This window comes from Lepidochelys kempii, chromosome 7 (assembly GCF_965140285.1).
Source record: "Lepidochelys kempii isolate rLepKem1 chromosome 7, rLepKem1.hap1, whole genome shotgun sequence".
Taxonomy (NCBI): Eukaryota; Metazoa; Chordata; order Testudines; family Cheloniidae; genus Lepidochelys; species Lepidochelys kempii.
Genome location: NC_136386.1, coordinates 70,933,525 through 70,959,096, shown reverse-complemented (window position 1 = coordinate 70,959,096; position 25,572 = coordinate 70,933,525). Strand labels below are relative to the sequence as shown.

Genomic DNA, 25,572 nt, shown 5'->3' with positions numbered 1-25,572 from the left:
GTCTGATTGGTTATTTCCAGTCAAGAATCAGCAAAATCAGAACTGTTTCTAGGATAGTCATGATTTAACAGATAGATCTGATTTTGGTAATTCCTTACTTTTTTTTTTTTTTTTTTTTAAGAAAGTAAACTAGTCCCTTTACTATTTTTTTCTGAGCATACTCACTGATCCTCCCTTGGAAAAGATCAGAGTTCTCTCAGAGTGAATAACATTCATTCGTATGCAGAGAGCCAACACAAAGTCTATGGCACACTTGTGTCCCACTTAAGCACTATTTTGAGAGATTTATTGGGATGTTAAGAGGTGCACAGGGCTTGCGCTAACTCTTTGTACAGGAGTGAATTTTGACCAGTGTGAGAAACATTGTCTCAGTATATTCTCGTGTAATTCTGGAAGTACAAGATACGGTTTTAATAATGAGCACTATCAGAAATAAGAAAAGACCGCATTAAGTCATCTTCTCATTTCCCCATTTCTTCCTTATTACCTTTTGCTGACACTATTTATTTTGGAAAGCAATAGATATTAATTGTTTTGTCTTAAATACATTAAAATACGGTTTTAAAATGTCAGACATAAGTAGCTTCCAACTATTCATGACACCGATTGCGATAAAACTGTGTTTATTAACCTTCCAAAGCAAGGATTACTTTAAAATGGTTCTACATCTACTGTGATAGCTCCTTCATGTGTTTTGACATTAATCCCATAAAATTATTTGATTCAATATCTGTTAGGAATCTTAACCATTGGAGGAACTTTAATAATAATGGGAGGCAAAAAGCAACACCAGAAGTTATAAAACTCAGGTCGCTTCAGATGTGTATACTGGTCTTTGGTCTTCTGAAAGAGTTGGAAGCTATCTTACTGCTAACACTTTTAACTGTTAATGATTTCTAAACACTGGTTTCTTGCTATCACACAATTAATTCCTTCATAGGCAACAACACACATGCAATCAATACATTAATTTATGAGGAGAAGACACAGAAGGACTAGTTTTCCAAGAAAATGTTCTGTCATCCAGTTAAATATGCAGCTCAGCTAGTACTGGACTGAGTTTGCAGTCCTATTTCATCCCTCAAACTTGCTGGAATTCAAGACTTTTTTTTAATTTAAGTGTATATTCTAGAGAACATTTCACACTTTTGGGGATAGCAGTAGTACACACAAAATTATACATTTTAGTCTAGAATCATCAGCTCCCAAAAGTAGCTCTGTTTGCTCAGAAAAGCTAACAATCGAATATGCTTGGACCACAATTGTTCATCATGTTGAAGTTCTATTCTAATTTAGTCAGACCCTTGCCAGCTTTCATTTCTGTTATTTTATGAAAAGATTAATATTGGGTATTCTTGGCACAGATATAATAGGGTGTCAAACAGATGAGCGATCAAAACCTGTCAAGCCTTATGGTTTCATAACTTCAGACAGAAAAATAATGGAAGACATTTGGACTCCATGATTTCTGCAGTGTTAGAATGTTATTTATGGGATCATGAAAGAATGACACAAAGACATACTAAGAATTTGCTACCATTTAAAATCACTTAAGCCCAGATCCTGCGAAGACTGAGAAATACCCCCACTGACATTACACAGAATACATAGAGTTAAGCACTTAAGTCCTTGAAGGATTGGGGCTTAGGTTTACTTGTTTTTAGATTTATAATTTAAATCCTCTTGTCCCTAAGGCCAGGTCCTGAATGACATTCTTTCTTATGTGGGTAAGGTATATCCAATATTAGTAAGGGTGTCGGAATATGGCACTGTGGTCTAAATTCTGTGTTGTTTCATAGCCATTGCAACCCCATTGACTTCAGTAATGTTGCATGGGATGTAAATAGTGAAGAATTGGGCCTGAGCTCCTTCAAGTGAAAGGGAAAGAAAGAGGATGAGATAAAGCTTATATAAGGCATGATCATCCATTGTGACATGATACGTACTGTAGTTGGTGCTGATGGAAATAGAGAAGGTAAATGGTACAAAAGTCTCTTTCTGATGCAATTAGATTAGATATTGCTCAAGGCTATATCAACAAACACAGAATATACATGCCATATGCGTACGGTATGTCTTATACTTAATTTATACTCTTTAATAATCAGTAAAAAGTATTAATTATACATATAAAATATAATAATTCCCTTTATAGAAAAAATGTAGATTCTGTTTGTTGTGATTTTTTTTACATTATTATTATTAATTTGAAAATAAAGTCTCACTAAAATAGCAATCTGGAGCATTAGAAAGATCTCCTCCTTTGCAGGTCTTTTATGCAAAGAAAATTACTCTTCAAGTTCTATGAAGAAAATAAGTTGAATTAGCAAAATGCTCCAAGACAATAGTCCTTTTATCTCTCTGTCTTTATAACTGATTGTGAATTTCAGAAATGATGCTTGAGTAATAAATGAAGAATCAAAGGATGGTTACCTCAAATACAATCAATACGTGTAATAACAATCAATAAATAGCAGGGAGTTAAAAGCTTTTTCTCTCCTCCTTGTTTAAAATTTACAAACTCTGTTATTGATAAGTTCAGGTAGATTTTGTTTTGGCAATTTCAATGCACACACAATTCTAATAGCTCATACATTTGTTAAGATTACACCATTTTAACAGTGTGCAGTATACAGGTACTACAGACTACTGTATCCTTATCCAGTGTGTATTTTCATGTTGCAATAATAACTTTCCACTTTCACTTATACACTTTCTAGCTAGTTTAAAAAAAAAAAACAACAACTAGAAAATAATGCTCTATAAGGTCCAATCCAATGCCCAATCTAATTCAAGTCAACAGTACAAAGACTCATTAACTTCAATATCTGTCTAATCAGAACTTTAGAACTTTGACGCAGCTCAGTACTATTTGATGTACATTTCAATGAATGAACTTTTCAAGTTTGCTATTTAAAATACAAAAAAGAATATAAAGTGGTTAATATGCAAATGTCAAATCCAAAACCTGCACACCAAGGGCCAAAAATACCATATTCATTGGTGCATTCAGAGGGAACACTCATATGAATAAATTGAGCAGGATTTCACTTCCAGTTTGCCGTGGTCACAATACACACAAAGCACCAGTTACAAGCACCTAAAACATCCTACGATATGATAGGGTGAAGAGCCTCCTTTGATTTTCCATGCACTGATATTTTTAATTGGGACACAGGCTGACTCTGAAAAAAACGATCATATATTTGGAGCAGTAGCTTATGCATCATTGGCCCTGGCAGTTTAAAAAAAATCCCTGGATTTCAATAAATACAAACAGGAAAGAACTTACATTTTTAAGCTGTTTTGAAGATGATGGGCCAGAAACTAATTTTCAAAATATAAAACAAAGCAAACATTTAAACTTGTACAAAAGAATGATAAAATCAACAAAGGAAAGGAAGAGCGGGCAACTTAAAAACTTCTTTATTCAGTCTTTTGCTTGTAGGCATATGTATTTAAGGGGACTTTCTGCTTTACTATGAGACCATCTCTGTTTTTGGTATCTGCCAGTTTTTAGACCAGACTTGAACTCTTTGTTACACCTCTGATCCTATGAGTTTGAATTCCAAATCACAATATTAATACTTTGGAAGAACTCTCCCTTAGTACATATTTGTTATCATTTCTTTAAAAATTAGGGGAACCTTTGAAATCTAATAAACTGAATTTGTGGCAAGATGAAATATAGTATTTCTTTATGGGGCCAAATTTTACTCTTACTTATACTATCATGTTTAACTCAGAGCAAAATTTGACTTCCTATCTGATAGCTTCTGTAGATCTTCTTTTAGGCCATGGTTCAACAAGACATCTAAGTACATGCGTCACTGTGAGCATATGCTTAAGTCTCATTGGCTTCAAAATTTAAAATGAAGCCCACGTGTAAGTGCTTTGCTGAACTGGGTCTCACTGGGGACTATCCAGCCCTTGTAGGGGGATAGACACAATAATTAGGGCTGCCAAGTGATTAAAAAAATTAATCGTGATTAATCACACAATTAAAAAAATTAATCTCGATTAATCACACTGTTAAACAATAATAGAATACCATTTATTTAAATATTTTTGGATGTTTTCTACATTTTCAAATATATTGATTTCAATTACAACACAAAATACAAAATATACAGTGCTCACTTTATATTTATTTTTATTACAAATATTTGCACTGTAAAAAACAAAAGAAATAGTATATTTCAATTCACCACACACATTGTACTGTAGTGCAATCTCTTTATCATGAAAGTTGAACTTACACAGGTAGATTTATGTACAAAAAATAACTGCATTCAAAAATAAAAATGTACAACTTTAGAGCCTACAAGTCCACCCAGTCCCACTTCAACCAGTCGCTCAGACAAACAAGTTTGGTTACATTTTCAGGAGATAATGCTGCCCGCTTTTTATTTACAATGTCACCTGAAAGTGAGAAGAGGAGTTTGTATGGAACTGTTGTAACCGGCGTCACAAGATATTTACGTACCAAATGCAGTAAAGATTCATATGTCCCTTCATGGTTCAATCACCATTCCAAAGGATGTGTGTTCATGATGATGATGATGGGTTCTACTCGATAATGATCCAAAGCAAAGCAGACTGATGCACATTCATTTTCACCATCTGAGTCAGATGCCACCAGCAGAAGGTTGATTTTCTTTTTTGGTGGCGTGGGTTCTGTAGTTTCTGCATCGGAGTGTTGCTCTTTTAAGACAAGTGAAAGCATGCTCCACACCTCGTCCCTCTCAGATTTTGGACAGCACTTCAGATTCTTAAACTTTGGGTCGAGTGCCGTAGCTATCCTTCGAAATCTCACATTGGCACCTTCCTTGCATTTTGTCAAATCTGCTGTGAAAGAATTCTTAAAACAAACGTGTGCTTGGCCATCATCCGAGACTGCTATAACACAAAATATATGGCAGAATGCAGGTAAAACAGAACAGGAGACATACCATTCTCCCCCAAGGAGTTCAGTCACAAATTTAATTAACATACTATTTTTTTAACAAGCATCATCAGCATGGAAGCATGTCCTCTGAAATGGTGGTTGAAGCACGAAGAGGCATACGACTGTTTTGCATATCTGGCATGTAAATATCTTGCAACGCCGGCTACAACAGTGCCATGCAAATGCCTGTTCTCGCTTTCAGGTGACATTGTAAATGAGAAGCAGGCAGCAGTATCTCCCGTAAATGTAAACAAACTTGTTTGTCTTAGTGATTGGCTGAACAAGTAGTAGGCCTGAGTGGACTTGTAGGCTCTAAAGTTTTATGAAATGTATTTAATATTTTGCATATTTTTCTACATTTTCATATATATTGCATTCTGTGTTGCAATTGAAATCAAAGTGTATATTATTTTTCTTACAAATATTTGCACTGGTCAAAATGATAAACAAAATAAATAGTAGTTTTCAATTCACCTCATACAAGTAGTAAGCAATCTCTTTGTCATGAAAGTGTAACTTACAAATGTAGATTTTTTTGTTACATAGCTGCACTAAAAAACAAAACAATGTAAAACTTCAGAGCTACGAGTCCACTCAGTCCTACTTTGGCCACCATTGCAGAGGACATGCTTCCATGCTGATGACACTGGTTAAAAAAATAATATGTTAATTAAATTTTTGACTGAACTCCTTGGGGGAAGAATTATATGTCCCTTGCTCTGTTTTACCCACATTCTGCCATATATTTCATGTTATAGTAGTCTTGGATGATTACCTAGCTCATGTTCATTTTAAGAACACTTTCACTGCAGATTTGACAAAATGCAAAGAAGGTACCAATGTGAGTTTCTAAAGATTGCTACAGCACTCGACCCAAAGTTTAAGAATCTGAAGTGCCTTCCTAAATCTAAGAGGGATGGGGTTTTGTGGAGCATGCTTTCAGAAGTCTTAAAAGAGCAATACTAAGATGTGGAAACTACAGAACCTGAACCATCAGAAAAGAAAATCAACCTTCTACTGATGGCGTCTGACTCACAGGATGAAAATGAACATCCATTGGTCTGCACTGCTTTGGATTGTTATTGAGCAGAACCTGTCATCAGCATGGATGCATGTCACCTGGAATGTGGTTGAAGCAGGAAGGGACATATGAATCTTTAGCACATTTGGCACGTAAATATCTTGCAAAGCCAGCTACAACAGTGCCATGAGAATGCCTTTTCTCACTTTCAGGTGACACTGTATACAAGAAGCGGGCAGCATTATCTCCTGCAAATGTGAACAAACTTGTTTGTCTGAGCTATTGGCTGAATAAAAAGTAGGACTGAGTGGACTTGTAGGCTCTAAATTTTACATTGTTTTATTTTTGAATGCAGTTCTTTGTACATAATTCTACATGTGTAAGTTCAACTTTCCTGAGAAAGAGATTGCACTACAGCAATTGTACTAGGTGAATAGAAAAATACTATTTCTTTTGTTTTTTTATAGTGAAAATGCTTGTAATCAAAAATAAATATAAAGTGAGCACTGTACACTTTGTATTCTGTTTTGTAATTGAAATCAATATATTTGAAAATGTAGAAAACACCCCAAAATATTTAAATGGTATTCTATTATTAATAGAGTGATTAATCACATAATTAATAGTGAATCATTTTTAATCGCACAATTAATCACGATGAATGTTTTAATCACTTGACAGCCCTAATAAATTTCAATTGGTATTCTATTGTTTAACAGTGTGATTAATCCCAGTTAATTTTTTTAATCACAGTTACTTTTTTTTGGTTAATCGTGTGAGTTAACTGCGATTAATCGACAGCCCTAACAATAATCTAATCATTCCATTCAGTCAACCACTGTGAACCACATTCTATTCATGATGTTTGCACAGGACTCCCATTGGCATAAATAGAATTGCCACATTAAAAAAAATGTAGCTCCATGAATCAAAGCAGAATTCTTTATATCACATGAGAGATTACTTTTTTGGGTGTTGTATTGGATAGTTCAATTTTGTTTTAGATATTTTGGGCCAGATTCTCAGCTGATGTAATTTGCCATCACTCCACTGATTTCAATGGAGCTAGATGAATACACATCAGTTGGGGGGGGAGTCTGGCCACCTATCTAACTTTTTTCCCTACTTGAGGGCCAGATTCTGATAGCCTTACTCACCTTGAGTACTATCTTATCCATGAATAGACTCATTGAACTTAATGGGACTATTCAAGAAGGGAATATTGAACATGAATTAGTATACCACAGTATAGCTCTACTGAATTATAAAGTGTTTTTCAATGGTTAATAACTTTTAAGCAAAGTGTGGTCTATATTCACCACATTTCCCACTTAAGATTTCTGGGAGCCCTGCCTGTACGGATAGGGGGTAGGGAAGAAGTTGTTGGGTTGTTTTGAAGAAAACCCATTAAGAAGCAAGAAATCTAGGACACACGATAGCCATATTTTATAATTCTGTTCAATAGTAGTATGCTTAAGAGATGTTGATTTCCCTTGGTCAATTTTAAACCATTTAATTAGCTATTTTCACAGTTTGGTGAAGTGTAACAACCCGTGTGAATTTTCACACCTAACTAAACTTGATCTTTACAGGTCAGCTGTAAATTTCAATTATCTTATGAGTACATCAATGAGTTTAGAGCTTCTTCCATGGAGGATTATTAGTTGGTTTCCCAGCTGAGCAACAGATGTAATTTTGTTAGCATGAACTATATTCTACACTGATTTACATCCCTTCTAAGCAACTTGGGTTCAATGGGATTGTATGGAACAAAAATATGAGCTAGTATTTCAGTAGTGTAAGTGAAATTTTATGAAGTCTTTTCTGCGGCCTACATAATTAAAGTGTCAGAACTCAGAGAAATTTTTGTTTCATTCACTGTAAAATATAGCAGGTCAGGGTAAAATACTTACATTAGAGAAACATACAATACATATTACAGTGACCTGTCTAGATCTTCTTTAACTTTTTCCTCTTGAAACAATGGAACTTTCTATAAGTGCTGAAATGATATTCTTAATAAATAATACACTAGTCTATCATAAGGTTAGTATTAATGTCTCTCTATTCAAACATGCTGAAACTGAATAGAACAGGTAACATATAACAGTCACATATCCTTTGCTGAGTACAAGATAGCATCTCTAACATGAGCTGAAGATTTCTCACCATTTCAGATATTCATCTATTATTCAATCAGACACGCCATCAGTTTTTAATACATTGCTCTTCCACTATTTCTGCTTTTGAGGGTGTTAAACTAACACTTTCTTTTAAGAAAGGCATTGCCTCTTTCTTCAACAGAAATCCTGCAGTGTGTTTCCAATACATTTCAAAGGATGAATTTTCTGATTGCAAGATGTAGTTGGATTTGGGAGCAATAAGGCCAGACATCTGTTAATTTAAAAAGGTTTCATTTTGAAATATGTATCTTAGGTACTGATCCTGTAGTTCACTGAGTGGAGGCAGCCTGCTGCACCCACATGGAGCCCTGCTGAAGTGAACAGGGCACTGCCCACACATATCAAATTGCAGGATTGGAGCTTTCATCAACAATAAGTTACACCCCTCAGGGAACTTGTTCCTTAAATCCAACCGTATCAAAGTAACATTTGAAGAAGGGAATCAAAGCAATGATGCTCCATTCAGGGGCATAAATCATAATTTGATCTCATATATATATTTTTATTGAAAACACACAGCAAAGATTACAGCCATAGAAAGTTGTGTAAATGAGACAATTCCATCAACTTTGCTTTTTTTAGAAAAAAGACTTCTTATGTGAATACGAATTTTTCCTTAATGCCCTAACTGGGGGGAAAATAAATGGCATATGCCTTCAGCTTTTTTTACCTTTTCTTCAGTTCACTAGACAGAAGTTGAAATATTGCTTTATTACGACTCAACATACAACAGCACTAGACCGATCGATTGTTCTATTTTGGAAACTCACTCTTGAGAATGGTGAACTGGAAACTCTGGGGCACATCTAATAACTTTAGCAATTACCTTGCTGTAAAAGGAGTACGTATTTGAATACATTTTGCGTATACTGTAGATTTTGTTAATAAATCGACCAGTCTTCCAGCATTGAACAGGGAAGGCTGTTTGGTAATTATTTACTATAGTTCATTAATTTTTTAAACAAATAATTTAAACAGACTGTATTTTAAAATAGTAGTTCATATGTCATTGCTGAATTTAGCCCACTGTATTAGTGACGTATCATGTGCTGTGGATACAGAAGAAAACAGAAAAGAAAATGTCAGAAAGCAAGTGCCTGGGACACTGCAATCAGCAAATGATCTTTCTTCTCTAAAACCTTGAGCCGCCAAATGGATCTATTTGGTGGAGCCCATGTGCCCTTGCTCATTAAAGTCAAGACAGGTTTTTACAAATGCATGGACCCACCCGTACCAAACCAGCTCCAGAAAAGGGGCCTTAAACGTTCACAAGCATAAGTCATGCTTAATTAAAATGACTGGAAAAACTGAATATGGAAACAAATTAGGACAGCATGAACAAATATATGCTGAATATTGATCATCTTGTATCTCCCTGACTGATCTCTGAATAAACCATACTAAAAATATATTTTAAACATATTCTTTTGGAGTGCTCAAAAATGTCTTCAAAGTATAACGTTATCAGAATACTGTGATTTTTGTGACAAAATAATGTGTTTGAAGTTCCCATTGGCAGAAACACACACACATGCTACCTTTTTCTTCTTCTTTTCCTTTCTCACTGAAAATCCAAACTTCAAAAGCACAGGCCACAAGATAGGGTTGCTCAGTGGTTCTGAGCAACACCCGATCATTGCATCTCCTGCTCTTATGTCCTGATTTAACAAGATGCTAATTTAAAGGTCATGGGTCATCCCACTGACTTCACTAAGACTATTCATGTAGTTAAAGGAAGCCACATGCTTAAGCATCTGGCTGAATCAGGGCTTTACAGTTGCTTCAGATTTTAGGTGGCTTGGAACCATACTTCAGAATTTAGACAGGAAAGATTGACTTTGTATGTGTGTTGGTTTGGTTTAAAATTATGAATCTGGGACGAAGTTACTGGTACAATGGATGGCTAATTACGGGCCTGTATTATTTGAGGCTACTCAAGAAGAACTTGCTCACCAGAGAATGAATTCCTGGTGGACAGTTCAACACAGCTCTACTTTGAAACCAAAGAGTCTAAGAATGAATTTGGCCATTTTGAAAAATATGCATATCCCAAGCCTTCTAACAGCCAAACAGGACAGTTTTAAAACATACTGTAACTGCAACTGAAGGTGCAACTCTGAAAAAGAAAAACAACAATACCCCCCACCCCCACAAAAAAACACCCCCAAACCAAAAATGCTTTAGATGTATGCTTTATCCCTCCTGGAACTTGTCTTTCCCTTAAAAAAATATTTTGTTAAAAACCACTATGATATGAGGGCGATTGACTATTTGGTTTCTTCTAAGTAGATGCTTTTAAATTAATGCATATAAATAATTTGTATTTAATTTCCTTCTTTTCCTGTTTAGCAAAGCATTGCAGAGATCCTTTATTTCCCCACCCCCACTCTCCTCAAAGTCACTTGGTCAATGCTGAGTCTCTGTGTGTTTTGCTTTTTAAGACAAATTTTGCCTCTCGTTCCGATTTTGCCATGGGACTCATGGGCAGAAAAGCTGTGTTTTCACTTGCACTGTTCTCTGATTCTGTGCTTGCCAGTTCATAGTCCTCTGACCTCCTTGCATCAGTCAGAATTCGAATCTGCTCCTGGACAGTTTCTAGCAATATTTTCACTTCCTGTTGTTCTGCTATAAGACAATTGCTGACTGGGGCACTGACATTGACAAGTTCAGCTGAATAGGAGTTTTTGCACCATTTGATGCCTGTTACTTCAGAAACATTTTGCATTTGCATGCAGGCTTCATCCAAGCCCACCGACGGGATGATGGGAACTGAGTTGGCCCTTGATGCAGAATATCCAACCAAGTCCTTCCGATCCACACTATTAAAATATGGGGTGGTCTCTCGTGAAGGCAGTTGCATATTTATTGAAGTATTCTGAGGAGTTTTTAAATCAGTGGATGAATACCTAAAAATAATAATAAAAGAAATAATTAGCTTTTGCATTTTGTGTGAGACAGCCAGACATGAGAGGAAACATCTGCTGAAAAAGTATCTTCCTGAAGCAAGGAATAATCACTAGCAGGGTGGTCTAGTGGATAGAGAACTTGACTGGAATTCAGCAGAGCTCCTTTCTATACCCAGCTCTGCCACTGACCTGCTTGGTGACCTTGGGCAAGTTACTTCCCTATCTGCCTCAGTTTCCCCAGGTATAAAATTAGGATAATCTTACTTACCTCCCTTTGTAAAGTGCTTTGAGAGCTAAGTATTATTATTTTTATTATTATTTCCTTATAATAAAATGTGTAGTTTTATTATTACATTCCTAATCTGGCAAGCGGATTCCCACCTTCCTCAAGCATCAATATTTTAAAACGTGGATATTTTGTTATGAATTAGAATTTGGTAGTGTTCTGAAATGTGCAGAGAAATTAACTTCAATAAACGTGTTCTGAGTGCAATCCTACATTCTGTACCCAGGTGTTTTTATGATCTGCACTCCCATTGACATCAGTGAGAGTTACAGGATCTCAGTACCTCTGAAAATCAGATCACTTATTCAAGCACCCAAGGTTCTAAAGTTGGCCCTTTTTTCGGTCATATATGGCACAAGGCTGGTGGGGTTCTGGGAAATATTCCCGGATATTAAAAAATATTAAAAAAAGACATCCTAGATCCTCCATTAATTCAAATTTTGATGGAATTACATCAAATTGCATCAATTTGCATTAATTTCACCAACATTTCCATTTTGTTTAGAAGTTGGATACAGTTGCGCTGACGAAAACTGACTTTCAAGGTACATCTACGCTGCACAAACGTCACGGCAGTAAGCAGCATATGTACACTGCACACACCCCTGGCATGGGTATAAATAGCAATGTAGGGGGCGAGGTACTGCTTAGGCGAATAAAGACACACCTGAACCCTATCCTATACATCTGTCTACATAACTAAGTAGTGCTACTTTTAGTAGTGTAGTGTCCTGCTGTCTCCCCGTTCCTGGAGCCTTTCCCCGTCACTTCTCCCCTGCCAGAGCCGTCCAGTGACAAATGTAGCCACATACCACAGCATGGACACAGCTTGCTTTTTACTGTGGCATATAGCTATACATACCTTATATGCTGCCACCAGTAGAGTGCAAAGTAAACATGGCTTCAATTGCGGCAAATACTTCAAAAACATCACGGAAAATATGTGCATTTTGAATCACTTTGGAAACTCAGCAACATGCCAAAAGTCAGCAGCTCCCTTTTTAATAAGAAACATTAATACAAATCTGCTTGTACAATCAGTTAATATTCCTATTAGCCATGGTTATCAGGGACTACGGGTTTGATTCTGATCTCAGTTACAGCATGGCAAATCAAGAGTAACTAAAGTGAAATCAGTGAAAGTGAGATCAGATTCAGGCCCCACATCTTTATTGAAAGTTCATTTTCATTTGTCACATTATCACATCACTATTTAACTAAACAAGATAAAGGCTAAATCTTACATGCTTTACACAAGAGCAAGGAAAGCAAGATTTGGCCCTAATGTAATTTAATCTTACTAGGTTTCTGAGTTTCCACTTCAAGGTTCAGATTCAGCTGGGTACTTAAGTAAAAAAGTTGCCATCTTGACTTGAAGAGGACTAATCCCTGTACTTAACTAACTCATGTCACTTGGGCTTACGTACATCATTTGGTATGGGTAGATAGAGAACTAATAAAGAAGAAGAACAGATTCCTTACATAGCACATGTTCACTAGTGTTCCATTGATTGTAGTCGACTTGATTATTGCACATTGATAGTTGTACATACAATTCAGCATATCCACCTTTGGCATGTGTTATGTTCAGTGGACCTGCAATTCTACCCTTTCTTTACACTAATACCACATTGAATTGATTTAGCAATAGTGCTTTCTGGTCTGTATCCCAAAAGTTCCTGCCCTACTCCCAGCAGCAGTGCATTCTGGGTTGAAAGGCTTTTTGAGATACCTTGTGTATGCCCAGGGAATTATGGGAGAAAGGACCAAACTCTGATGCTGCTTGAAGAGATGTGATATCTCTTGTGTTTCACAGTGGAAGTATTAAAGAAAGTTGCAAAACAACTTTTGGGCAAATGAGGAAGAAACACGCAAACACAGAATGAAATTAGACATCTTCCAAGTCCATTTATCAAAAATCACTCGTAGAGCACATTTCAAAGAATCAATATTAAATATGGATCAAAGAAATACATCTGTAGAGAGGACATCTTAAATAAATAAATAAAATAAAAACAAAATAGTGCAGACCTGTTGGCTTGTGCCCACTCTTGCTTCCCTTGCATTTGTTTATATAATAATTTTCAAATCACTATAGCCGGAGTGGTCTCATCAGTTGCATTATACATTTGTATTGATAATTCAGCCCCTAAATATACTTTCTGGGCTGCACCCTGCAAATGAAGTGAGTGAATTCTTTTAACGAATTTCACATGTCTAGTGATGATACACTAGCATAAGCAAGTATGAACTCAGATATTGATATGAAAATGTTAAAATTTGCCAAGTCCATAATATGGACTCAGGTCATGATATTTCGAACCCCAAAACGGCAAACATGTTTAATGCTCAGCACATTCCCGTGAATCCTCCTTAAGTACAATCAGATGTCCTAATCCTGCACTGGGAATTGTGCATTTCCATCCTTGTGTCCATGTGGTTTTCAATCAAGGATCAAAGCTGGACTAAAGCATTCAATTTGTGGGTGAGCAGATGAAGGGAAATAGCAGGGAAATCAGATTTGAACAAGTGAGGCTCAACTTTCATTTGTGTAGGGGCTGGATCCTGCTCTTGAAACAGCAAACAGAATTTTACTGATTTAATTGGGAGCAGAACTAGACCCAGAGCGATCACAGAAAATGGGGCATTATTATAAAGATACAGAACAAATACATTTTAAACAACTTTTCCTTAAAGAAAATAATTATTTTCTTCCTAAATAAACTCATTTTACATTTCCTTTTTTTGTCCTTCTGGAATGCAACTCCCTTCCTCTCCTCACCTCCTTTGCTTAAACAGAGACAAAAGAAGAAACTAATAAACATTTAGAATAAGTAATAATAATTACGTGTTTTATTTGTGTAATTCTCAGGGTGCTGAGTGAGAATAAAATTGAACAAAACATGGTATGCTACCCTCTCCAAATCCTGACACATTTTAAGATGGACAAAATAAGTTGGGCAGAGCTACATTTGAAATGGGTTGTCTCAGCACAGTACAAATAACTTTATAGCAAACTAACTCTAGATCTTCGAAGTTAATATATATAAAAATACAGAGAAATGATATATATATATATGTATATGTATGTATATATATATATACACACACACACAGAGAAATGCTGCCTTGTGTGTGCATGTGTTTGTGTGTGTGTGTGCGCATCAGGTTTGTGTTATAATATATATAATATACACACACACAAACCTGATGTGTGTTTGTGTACATGCATATTTACACACATACACAGACACACAGCAGGACTCCATACATCTCGTAAAAGTTAATATCCTGAAAGGTAAACAGCTGTCACCTAAATAACCTGCAGTCAAAATGCTGGCCACTTAATCAAAAATAAACTGTCACCCTCAGACCACAGTCAGTCTCTGGGGATGTGAATGGCCCGGAGATGCTTTGTTTGTTTATGGATCTAATTTAGAACAGGTTTCTCTACTATTTAATTAGCTGGGTGCACTAATTAATCAACCGATATTAACTCTGCTGAACAAACTCTAAACTGTCAGGCCCTATTTCAAACCATGAAACCTGGCATTTCTTGAAAGCAGCAAACACTTTCCCCCAAGCAAGAAAAGAGAAGAAAATTCAGAAGATGGAGTACATTTGTGTAGCCCAGAATAAATAATTATAAAAGCTCTCCTTTGCCAAAGATGAATGTGCAATTTCTGTCTAACCTGTAGTCAGAACTGCTGATGAATGAGCCCCAGAAGATGCAGAGTACATTGTAGGTTTGGCTATGCAATCAAAAGTTCAGATATTTATCTGGAAAAACTGGGGGGGCGGGGGACTTAAACATTTTTGCAGAAATCGACTTCCTTGTGAGAGCTACAGTCAATTGGACTGGAAATCTCAAGGGAATAGCCATACTGTGAGATTTCTGGTATCTTTTTTTGGGATCAGAAATGGGTTTCTGTCACTTTGTGTTTGGTCCAGGCTGAAACTCCAGAGAACAAGAGATTTAAAAATAAAACAAAACAAAACACTAAAAAATCAAAACACATCATGCGAAAAATGTCTTTTTTTAAAACGTAAACCTTTTGTATGGTTTTGCTCCAAAAAAACAACCCCACTTTTTTCAACCAAACAGATCAACCCATCAGTAGACTGCACCATGCTTTGCAAAGACCTGGTACGTTATTTTTTGAAGACTTCATTTTAATAAAATCAGATTAACAAACAAAACTGTATAATAGAAAGGAAATCAAAGAAACACATGTATCATCACACCTAACACTGAACCATTATTGCAACTCCTTTTTAAGGACTCTCTTTTAAGAATTCTGGTATCAAATTAGCTTTCAAGATTAAAACATAAAACTGCTCTTCCCCTTCAAAAAGGGAATGATCTGAATACCCTGTATAGATAATACCCTGTAAAGTATTTTCCATCCTGATTTTACAGAGGTGATTCTTTTACCTTTTCTTTAATTAAAATTCTTCTTTTAAGAACCGGATTGATTTTTCATTGTTCTTAAGATCCAAGGGTTTGGGTCTGTGTTCACCTGTACAAATTGGTGAGGATTATTATCAAGCCTTCCCCAGGAAAGGGAGTGGAGGGCTTGGGAGGATATTTTGGGGGAAGACGTCTGCAAGTGGTCTCTTTGCCTGTTCTTTGTTTAAAACGCTTGGTGGTGGCAGCATTACTGTTCAAGGCCAAGGCAAAGTTTGTACCTTTGGGAAGTTTTTAACCTAAGCTGGTAAGAATAAGCTTAGGGGGTCTTTCATGCAGGCCCTCACATCTGTACCCTAGAGTTCAGAGTGGGGAAGGAACTCTGACACACTGGTACTAGCTGATTATTCAATACAAGTTTCAGAGTAACAGCCGTGTTAGTCTGTATTCGCAAAAAGAAAAGGAGTACTTGTGGCACCTTAGAGACTAACCAATTTATTTGAGCATAAGCTTTCGTGAGCTACAGCTCACTTCATCAGATGCATACTGTGGAAAATACAGAAGATGTTTTTATACACACAGACCATGAAAAAATGGGTGTTTATCACTACAAAAGGTTTTCTCTCCCCCCACCCCACTCTCCTGCTGGTAATAGCTATGTCACAAGTACTCCTTTTCTTTATTCAATACAAGGAATTCTTAAGCACTCACTCCTATGGTATCTGGGTTTCATGATAGAATTCAACACTTGAACCACACACGTATATAGATCGTAAACTGACTCTGCCTTAAATAATAAGAGTCACACACAGTAGCGCTAGTGAAAATCTGGTCTTTCTTACCTGGTCTCAGTCATAAGACATGTGCCAGAGACCCCAGAGGCTGCTTAAAGGGGCGGGGAGGGGTTGGTTTGCCTCCCCACTGCTGATTCTCCTCTTCCTCTCTCAGGGCTACCTCCTCCTGCCCCCTAGCAGCCTGATTCCCTTGGTCCATAAGCTACTACTCCCACTTCTTTCAAATTTGAGTGAGTGGTATTGGGATCAGGCTCACATGGTCAGAGCACCACTCAGGTTTGGCCTGGCCATCCTTCTGTCATGACAGAGAGGAGGTCATGCCAAATTTGAGTGAGTTATGTTGTGACCCTGTGCTACTCAGACAAAAAGTGGTTGGGCTATGGCCCAAGTGGCCCCCTCAGCTCCGTGGCCTGAAAGATACCCAAGGAGTTTTCCACTGACTCAAAAGATTTTAAGGCCAGAGCAGCCCTCTGTGATAATCTTTCTAGTCTGAATTCTCACATAAAACAGTCTATAGAGTTCACCCACTAATTTTTGTGTCAAGGCCACTAACTTCTGGATGAATTAGACAACAGCATATATTTTAGAAAGACAGCCAATTTTGATTAAAAGTTGCCTAGTGACAGAGAATCTATCACATCGCTAGCTAAGTTGCTTTAACAGAGAGCTGATCAATAAATTTCTTGCAAAATTCTTTGGTTTTGTCAAATCAGCATTTTCTGACAAAAATGATTTGACAAAATCAAAAAATTTAGCAACAACATATCAATTGCATCCACATTTTCAGTGAAAAATTATCAGAACGTTTTTTTTTTTCACTGAGTTACTCCAGATTTACAACCATGTAAGGGAGATCAAAATCTAACCCTACATTTGTACTGAAGAGTGAGAATGTGGTAGGAATTCATAAAGTGTCACAGGAAATTCACCTATTAACTGAAGCGGGTTAAGAAAGAGTGGTGGGCTTCAAAGGGGGACCTATAGTTTTATCTGTTTTGATGCTTTAAGACTAGACTGTACCATACATTTTGGGCACAGGAAAGGAAGCAGGAGTAATAAAGGAATTATCTTTGGGATTACAAGGTTGAAGGAACACCTGCTTTGAAATAACGAGGAGGCCTTGTGGCACCGTAGAGACAAACAAATTTATTTGGGCATAAGCTTTCGTGGGTTCTAGCCCACGAAAGCTTATGCCCAAATAAATGTGTTAGTCTCTATGGTGCCATAAGGACTCCTCGTTGTTTTTGCTGATACAGACTAACACGGCTACTGCTCTGAAACCTGCCTTGAAATGAAGACTTTTTTTAATGCATTGCTAGATTATTTTTATCACAGTGCATTGACAATTCTTCCCTGCACCACAGAGGACATATATGTATTCTTGTTAAGTTGGGCAACAAGAGATAGACTGTCATTGGTACTATTTGTACCATTATTTGTAGTGCCTCAAACCAGAAAATTGATCGCCCTTTGGAGTCCATCGAACATTTGTGCTTAGTTACAACTTTTGAATTTGTCCTTATGAGAATGGTCATTAAATGCTACTTTACTGGAATTTCAGTTGTTCATATGTACACCTGGGTGATTATGGATTTCCTTATTTCTTTCTGGTTGATAGCCCTCAGTAAAAGAAAAGCCTTCTGTTGCCTGAGGATGCCCAGAGATAGAGGTGACATGAACTCACAGGGATCAGAGTTGGTCAGATTCACCTGACTTTTTGTTTGAGGTATTGCATGGAGCAAATAAAATAATTAATACAGCTGGGTGGCTCTGAAGTTGTTTACCTGGTGAAAGGCAGAGTAATTCATGTATTGCAACATGTTTAAAATAGTACAGCCTTCTAAGACAATTACTTCTACTAGTGCACGTTTTTTTTTGGTCTCCTAGTTACTCTTGCCCTGCTAAGGATATGAATTTGTCTTAAATGTGGGCTGCATCTCCCAAAATCTAGTGATGGATTTTCATTAATTTGTAACAAAATTTGAATGCTCAGAGAGCTTATTTAAATACATTTATAATGAGATTCGACGTGCTATTGACTCATATCAGATTATTTGAGGTGGGGATTGTGCATTGTGTGACCCTCTGCCCCCTTTTGCCTTTGCCCTGCTCTAATAGCAGCTTCTGATTTAGCATGGTGTTGCTTTTCAAAGACGCTGCAGAATAGAAAAATCTCTGTTCTGAGTGTCTGGGGGGCTTTGTTCTCATCATGCAATAAACAACCTGTACTTAAATTGTCCTTTTAAGGCCACCATATCGTGAGAACCCCAGCACTATTTGAAATTTGACTGTGTGTTGTGTAAGCATCTGGATCTCTGTCTATATGAGAGCCTTAACTTTAAACCTATTTGTCTTTATTTACTTCAACAAAAAACTATTTAGCCCAGTGAAGGGGGACACAACTTACTGGTCTACCTGCTAAACTGACCAGTGTGTTCATGCTTCAGAGTCACTGCTTATCTCCTGCAGGCTATCTAAACAACCTCCCTCTGTCAATCCGTGCTTTTTGTGACTGCCCCAGTGATTTGCTCTGACAGTGGCATTTATATTCATGTAGTTGGGATTAAATCACCTCAAGAGAAGAGAAACCTTAGGTCTGGGACTTTGCTGTTCAGACCTTCAGTAACTGAACCTTCTGAAACTTGCACCATGGGATTTCAGAATCGTCTGTCTATGAAAAGATTTCATCCTGCTGTCATTTTCCCGTGCAAATTTTGGCTACTGCCAAAAGACTGCCTCTGTGACTGTGTCCATGGGTCCAGCTACGCTTGTCTGGGAAGCTTTGTCCTAGCATTCTAGCATGTGCATGCACTTAAAAGCCAGAGCTACTACCGGCACATTGAGAGGCTGATCATGTTTTGCTGACAACAACAGTCACCACACAACAGCTGGAAGAAACATGGTACATGGCCTGAACCAAAGGCTACTGAGGTAAATTAATGCTCCCCATAGACTTTCTCAAACTCACATGCAGTACCCAACAGTAGTCAATGGAAAACAGTAAAGTATCAAAATACATAACAAAAACCTGCAAATGTCACCCACATATCTCCATTTTTTTTTTATCGAAACATAGGAATTGCCAGATTAGATCAAACCTGAGTTCCATCTAGTTCAGTTTCACGTCTCTGCAATGGCCAGCACCAACTGCTTCAGAGAAGGTGTAGGATTTCCTGCAGTAGACAGATGTGTGATAATCTTCCCCCAGGAAGATCTCATCCTCATAATCAGAGATTTGTTTATATCCTGGACCATGTGATTTCACATCCTTCCAAAGTTGTTAGCATTGACTATTATAAATCTATATATCTGTGTCATCCATCTAACTATCTAATCCCTTTTCTGAATCTTGCTAAGTTCTTGGCCTCAGCAATACCTTATGACAATGAGTTCTATGGTCTAAATATGCATTGTTTGAAAAAAAAATCTCATTTTTTTTTATCATTTTTGAAGTTGACACCTTTTAATTTCATTGAATGTCCCCTCATTCTTGAGTAATGAGACAGGTACAGCAGAATCTCCCAACCTACCTTCTCTAAACTATCATTATTTTACATACTTCTATCATGCCCCCATTTATTTGTCTTCTTTCTAAGGCAGACAAGCACAGTCTTTTCAGTGTCTCTTCATAGGAGAGATTTTCTATATCCATAATCAGTTTCATCATCTGTCTTTTGAACCTCTCTAATTCTGAAATATTATTTTGAGATGCGTTGACCAGTACTGTTCGCACATTACAGAAGAGGCCCAACCACTGATTTATATATTATCTTTATAATAATTTCTGTATTATTCTCCACACTGTTCCTTATGCATCCTAACATCATTCATGTTTGCTTTTTTGACTAGCAAGTAGCACATTAAGCTGTCCACAATGCCAATTTTATTACTTTGCATTTATCATCACAGTACTTTATCTGCCATTGTGTTGCCAGTTCATCTAGCTTGGCTAATTCCTTCTGAAGTCGCTCAGTCATCTCTGAACTTGACTAACCTAAAGAACTTTGTGTCATCTCTAACTTTTGTTACTTCACTACTCATTCCCCTTTACGGGACTCTAATAAATATATTGAAGCTTCACTGGTATGGAACCTCAGTGCACCCTGCTGTTAAACTTTTGTCATGATGAAAATTGACTATTTATTCCTACACTTTGCTTCCTGTTTTAGCCCCCCTTTTTTTGAACCATGACAATACTTTCCCCCATGACAACTTAATTTCTTTGGCAGACTCTAATGAGGAACCTTGTCAAACACTCTCTGAAAGCCCTGATAAATTATGGCAACTGATTCTCCTTAAATATGCCATACTTTAAAGAAGTACAATAAAACTGCCTCACAATGGATATTGTATTTGTTAACCAATGAATCCCTTAAGTAATTTAAAGAGATTATTGTAATGACTTAGGTAAAAAATAAATTAAAATAATAAAACCCAAAAGACAATTAAAATAAATCTGTTTGACTGTTCTCAATAGCCCTTAGTGATACAATTATCTGAATGTGGCTCAGACTAGGTTTCTCTATGATCTGCTGTGATATTAAAGATTTGATACAGGCTTTTATTAGAGCTGTGGCTTGCCCAAGTGTCCATGTTTAAAATATCATCTTCCCCTCCTGCTATGCAGTATACCATATGCCACTAAGATGGTAGCCTCCAACCCAAAGGTAAGTCCATAGTACTACATATACCTAATGCAGTCTGTCAAGTGTTCAGGAATCTTTTGGGGGTGAAAAGCACTGTATAAAAAACATATATATATATATATATATATATGCCGATAAACAGCTGTGGTCTGTGTTATCCAGGAGGTAAAAGCAGAAGGGCACAATGGTTGCTTCTGACCTTCAAAACTAAAAACACATACACAAGCCCATCTTGTCTCTTCAGTTTATTTTATTTATTTCAGGTGTTGCACATAGTCAATTCAGAAATATTGGAGGCTGATTCTATTCTAACTTATGCCCATTTTATATCAGTGTAACTCCATTGATTTCAGTGCAATTAATCTTGATTTCTAACAGTTTATGTGAAATAAGTGCCAGACCCATTACATCCCAGACATTTCCTCCTCATTGAACAAGAATTATATTTGTATAAGATCTGGAGGCTCTTTTGGAAAACTGTGGAATATTTAAATATTATGGGATTGGCTTTCAGAGGCACTCAGCGGCTGCAACAACAACTGACTTCAAAGGAAGCTGCACTTCTGAAAGTCAAGCCTGAAGAGTAAGTGGCACTTGCATTCAATTGCTGTATCTTTTACTGAAGATGAGTTGAAAAAGAAAATAACTCCACAACTTTTTTTGTGCATTTTAAAGGGAAAAGGCAACTGACAAGGTCATGTTATGTCTACTCCAAATGTATTTAAGGTAGCATATTTTGTAATTGTAAACAAAATGTGAGCTTTGCACTATTTGTTTTCCCATATTTGTCCAGTATTGATGGTGAAGACAATGCTGTGTACTACTCACTAGAATTACAGATCATGATATCAGTAAATGAGAAAAACAATATCTGTAAAAGATGCCAAGCAGGCAATCACTTGCAGTCTGTGCTGATCATTTCTTCTTCAGACTTTGAAGGGATTAAAATAAAAAGCAGCCATCCAAATAAAAATATAATATCCTCAAAGGCCAATATGTTGAAAATGTATTTTTGCTTTTAACATTATACATTGGATGCATAATTGTCTCAAAACTAGCAAGTACTGTAATAGCAAAGCAGATTTTCCAGATAAGGGATTTTTATTTATTTTATTTTGCAGCTGATAATGTACTTGTTTGCTTCAGTTGTTTTTATTACATACCCTTGACAAGGCATTGTGTCCTGATCTGTGATCCTTGACTCTTCTAGCTGTTGATATGCTGGTCCTGTAATTCCATTGAACCTACCCCGAGGTAAGGGTGGAGTCCTCCGAAAGGCATTCTTGTGTAGCATTCCACTTCTTTGTCCTGGGCTGCAGCATGAAGAGAGACTTCTGGGGACAAGAACAAGAGTACGGTAAAAATTACCAGAGCCCCCAACATAAATATGTATAAAGTAAAGATTACAGAATTAATAATACATGGACTGTGGTATTATAATTTTGCTGGGGTCATTTGTGATGTCAGCAGTAGTTCTCCATGGAAATATAATGCTGTAATTCTTACTTGGCTGTTTATTCCATGTTTAAATGTCAGTCTCTCCTGGAAGAATAGAAATAAATGAAAGGTACATTGGTAATTCTCTTGTATTTGGTCAGATGTCCTTCTATTTCCCATCATTATCATCCTGGTACTTAGTGTCAGATCAACAGCTGAGGATCTGGACCTTAAATTTTAGGCATATCTACCACAGCTTTATCAACCTGCACTGTACATTTTTAGTAACAATCAGTTGTACTTTCTTTTTTTATTGTGGTAAGGTTGCACAAAATTTGAGTAATTTTTAAATACGTTTTACCTATTACAGAAAAGTGCCACCTTCTGAAAATTATTTTTATATTTTAATGGAGCTAGGAATTGTTTCCATTTACTGCAGGAATCATAAGGGATCTGGAATCCACATAAAGTTATTTTATGTTAGAGTTGAATTCAGTTGCTGCTAATGCAAAAGTAAGGAAACACACGATTAAGCCAGAATCATAACCTATTTCTATCATTAACTGGTTACAAAGGTGCATAGCATCACTGACTTGTTTGTTTTCCAGCTATTCTTCTTTTGCAGTATGTCATCTGTGCATTTCCTTTATTATCTATTAGTCTGTGGCATAATCTTAATGATAAAGCATAGAGTCAAACATAGTAAAAATCTTAAATGAATCAAACAGTACCAAAGAATCTCTATTGGTAGAAATTCCATGCTTGAATAATAAGAGTATAGCAATAGAAATGTACTACCAACCACCTGACCAGGATGGTGATGGTGATTGCGAAAGGCTCAAGGAGATTAGAGAAGCTACAGAAAACCCAATAATAATGGACGAGAAGCTGGATATGAGTCAGCAGTGTGCCCTTGTTGCCAAGAAGGCCAATGGCATTTTGGGATGTATAAGTAGGGACATAGCCAGCAGATCGAGGGACGTGATCTTCCCCCTCTATTCAACATTGGTGAGGCCTCATCTGGAGTACTGTGTCCAGTTTTGGGCCCCACACTACGAGAAGGATGTGGATAAATTGGAGAGAGTCCAGCGAAGGGCAACAAAAATGATTAGGGGTCTGGAACACATGACTGAGGGAACTGGGATTGTTTAGTCTGCAGAAGAGAAGAATGAGGGGGGATTTGATAGCTGCTTTCAGCTACCTGAGAGGTGGTTCCAAAGAGGATGGCTCTAGACTATTCTCAGTGGTAGAAGATGACAGGACAAGGAGCAATGGTCTCAAGTTGCAGTGGGGGAGGTTTAGGTTGGATATTAGGAATCTCCTTCCTTAGAACTTTTTAAGGTCCGGCTTGACAAAGCCCTGGCTGGGATGATTTAATTGGGGAATGGTCCTGCTTTGAGCAGGGGGTTGGACTAGATGACCTCCTGAGGTCCCTTCCAACCCTGATATTCTATGATTCTATGATTTCAACTATCACCATTGTCATAAATATAAAGGGAAGGGTAACCACCTTTAAAATCCCTCCTGGCCAGAGGAAAAATCCTTTCACCTGTAAAGGGTTAAGAAGCTAACTCGCTGGCACCTGACCAAAATGACCAATGAGGAGACAAGATACTTTCAAAAGCTGGGAGGAGGGAGAAAAACAAAGGGTCTGTGTCTGTCTGTGTGATGCTTTTGCCGGGGACAGAACAGGAATGGAGTCTTAGAACTTAGTAAGTAATCTAGCTAGAGATGCAGTAGATTATGATTTCTTTAAATGGCTGAGAAAATAGCTGTGCTGAATAGAATGACTATTCCTGTCTGTGTGTCTTTTTTGTAACTTAAGGTTTTGCCTAGAGGGATTCTCTATGTTTTGAATCTAATTACCCTGTAAGGTATTTACCATCCTGATTTTACAGAGGTGATTCTTTTTTACTTCTATTAAAAGTCTTCTTGTAAGAAAACTGAATGCTTTTTCATTGTTCTTAAGATCTAAGGGTTTGGGTCTGTGGTCACCTATGCAAATTGGTGAGGATTTTTACCAAACCTTCCCCAGGAAGTGGGGTGCAAGGGTTGGGAGGATTTTGGGGGAAAAGACGTTTCCAAACGACGTTTTCTCAGGAACCCAGATAAAGTTTGGTGGTGGCAGTGGAAGTCCAAGGGCAAAGGGTAAAATAGTTTGTACCTTGGGTAAGTTTTAACCTAAGCTGGTAACAGTAAGCTTAGGAGGTTTTCATGCAGGTCCCCATATCTGTACCCTAGAGTTCAGAGTGGGGAAGGAACCTTGACAACCATATTGACTTGGTATATGTCACCTCAGGACGGGATGCAAAGATAAAGTTTCTAGCATTAACAAATGCTTCTTGGAGCAGCTAGTCTTGGAACCCAAGAGCAACAATAATGTAATTAAATTGAACATCCTTGTAGAGGGGGAAATACCAAAGAAACCCACCACAGTAGCATTTAACTTCAAATAGGCAAACTATACAAAAATGAGAAAGGTAATTAAACAGAAATTAAAATGAACAAAAGTGAAATGCCTGCAAGCTGCATGACATTTTAAAAAAAACATAATAACTTAATATATATCCTAAATAAATAAATAAACAAGAAGAAACAGCAGCAGCAGCAGCAGCAAGAAGACCAAAAATGCCACCATGGCTAAACAGATAAGTAAAAGAGGCAGTAAGAGGTAAAAAAGCATCCTTTAAGAACTGGAAAATTCTCCTGAGAAAAATAGAAAGGAGCAAAAACTCTGCCAAGTCAAGTGTAAAAGTATAATTAGGCAGGCCAAAAAAATTATGAAGACCAACTAATAAAAGGCACAAAAACTAGCAGTATTTTTAAAAAAATACATCAGAAGCAGGAAGCCTGCAAACAATCAGTGGGGCCACTGAACAATCAATGTGATAAAGGAGCATATAAGGAAGACAAGCCCACTGCAGGGAAGCTGTATGTGTTAAT

At 37.0% G+C, this 25,572-nt stretch overlaps 1 protein-coding gene across 1 annotated transcript in view; it reads right to left on the bottom strand.

Moving 5' to 3' along the window:
• Window positions 1-6,634: 6,634 nt before the first annotated feature.
• Window positions 6,635-25,572, bottom strand: part of NRG3 (neuregulin 3) — a 919,092-nt gene continuing 900,154 nt past the window's right edge. Inside the window, exons 8-9 of the mRNA XM_073353289.2 lie at window positions 22,356-22,526; window positions 6,635-11,058 (exon numbers count right to left, since the gene is read on the bottom strand). Of these exons, the coding sequence (XP_073209390.1) occupies window positions 10,551-11,058; window positions 22,356-22,526 (679 nt within the window). The 3' untranslated portion in view covers window positions 6,635-10,550. The remainder of the gene's footprint in view (window positions 11,059-22,355; window positions 22,527-25,572) is intronic.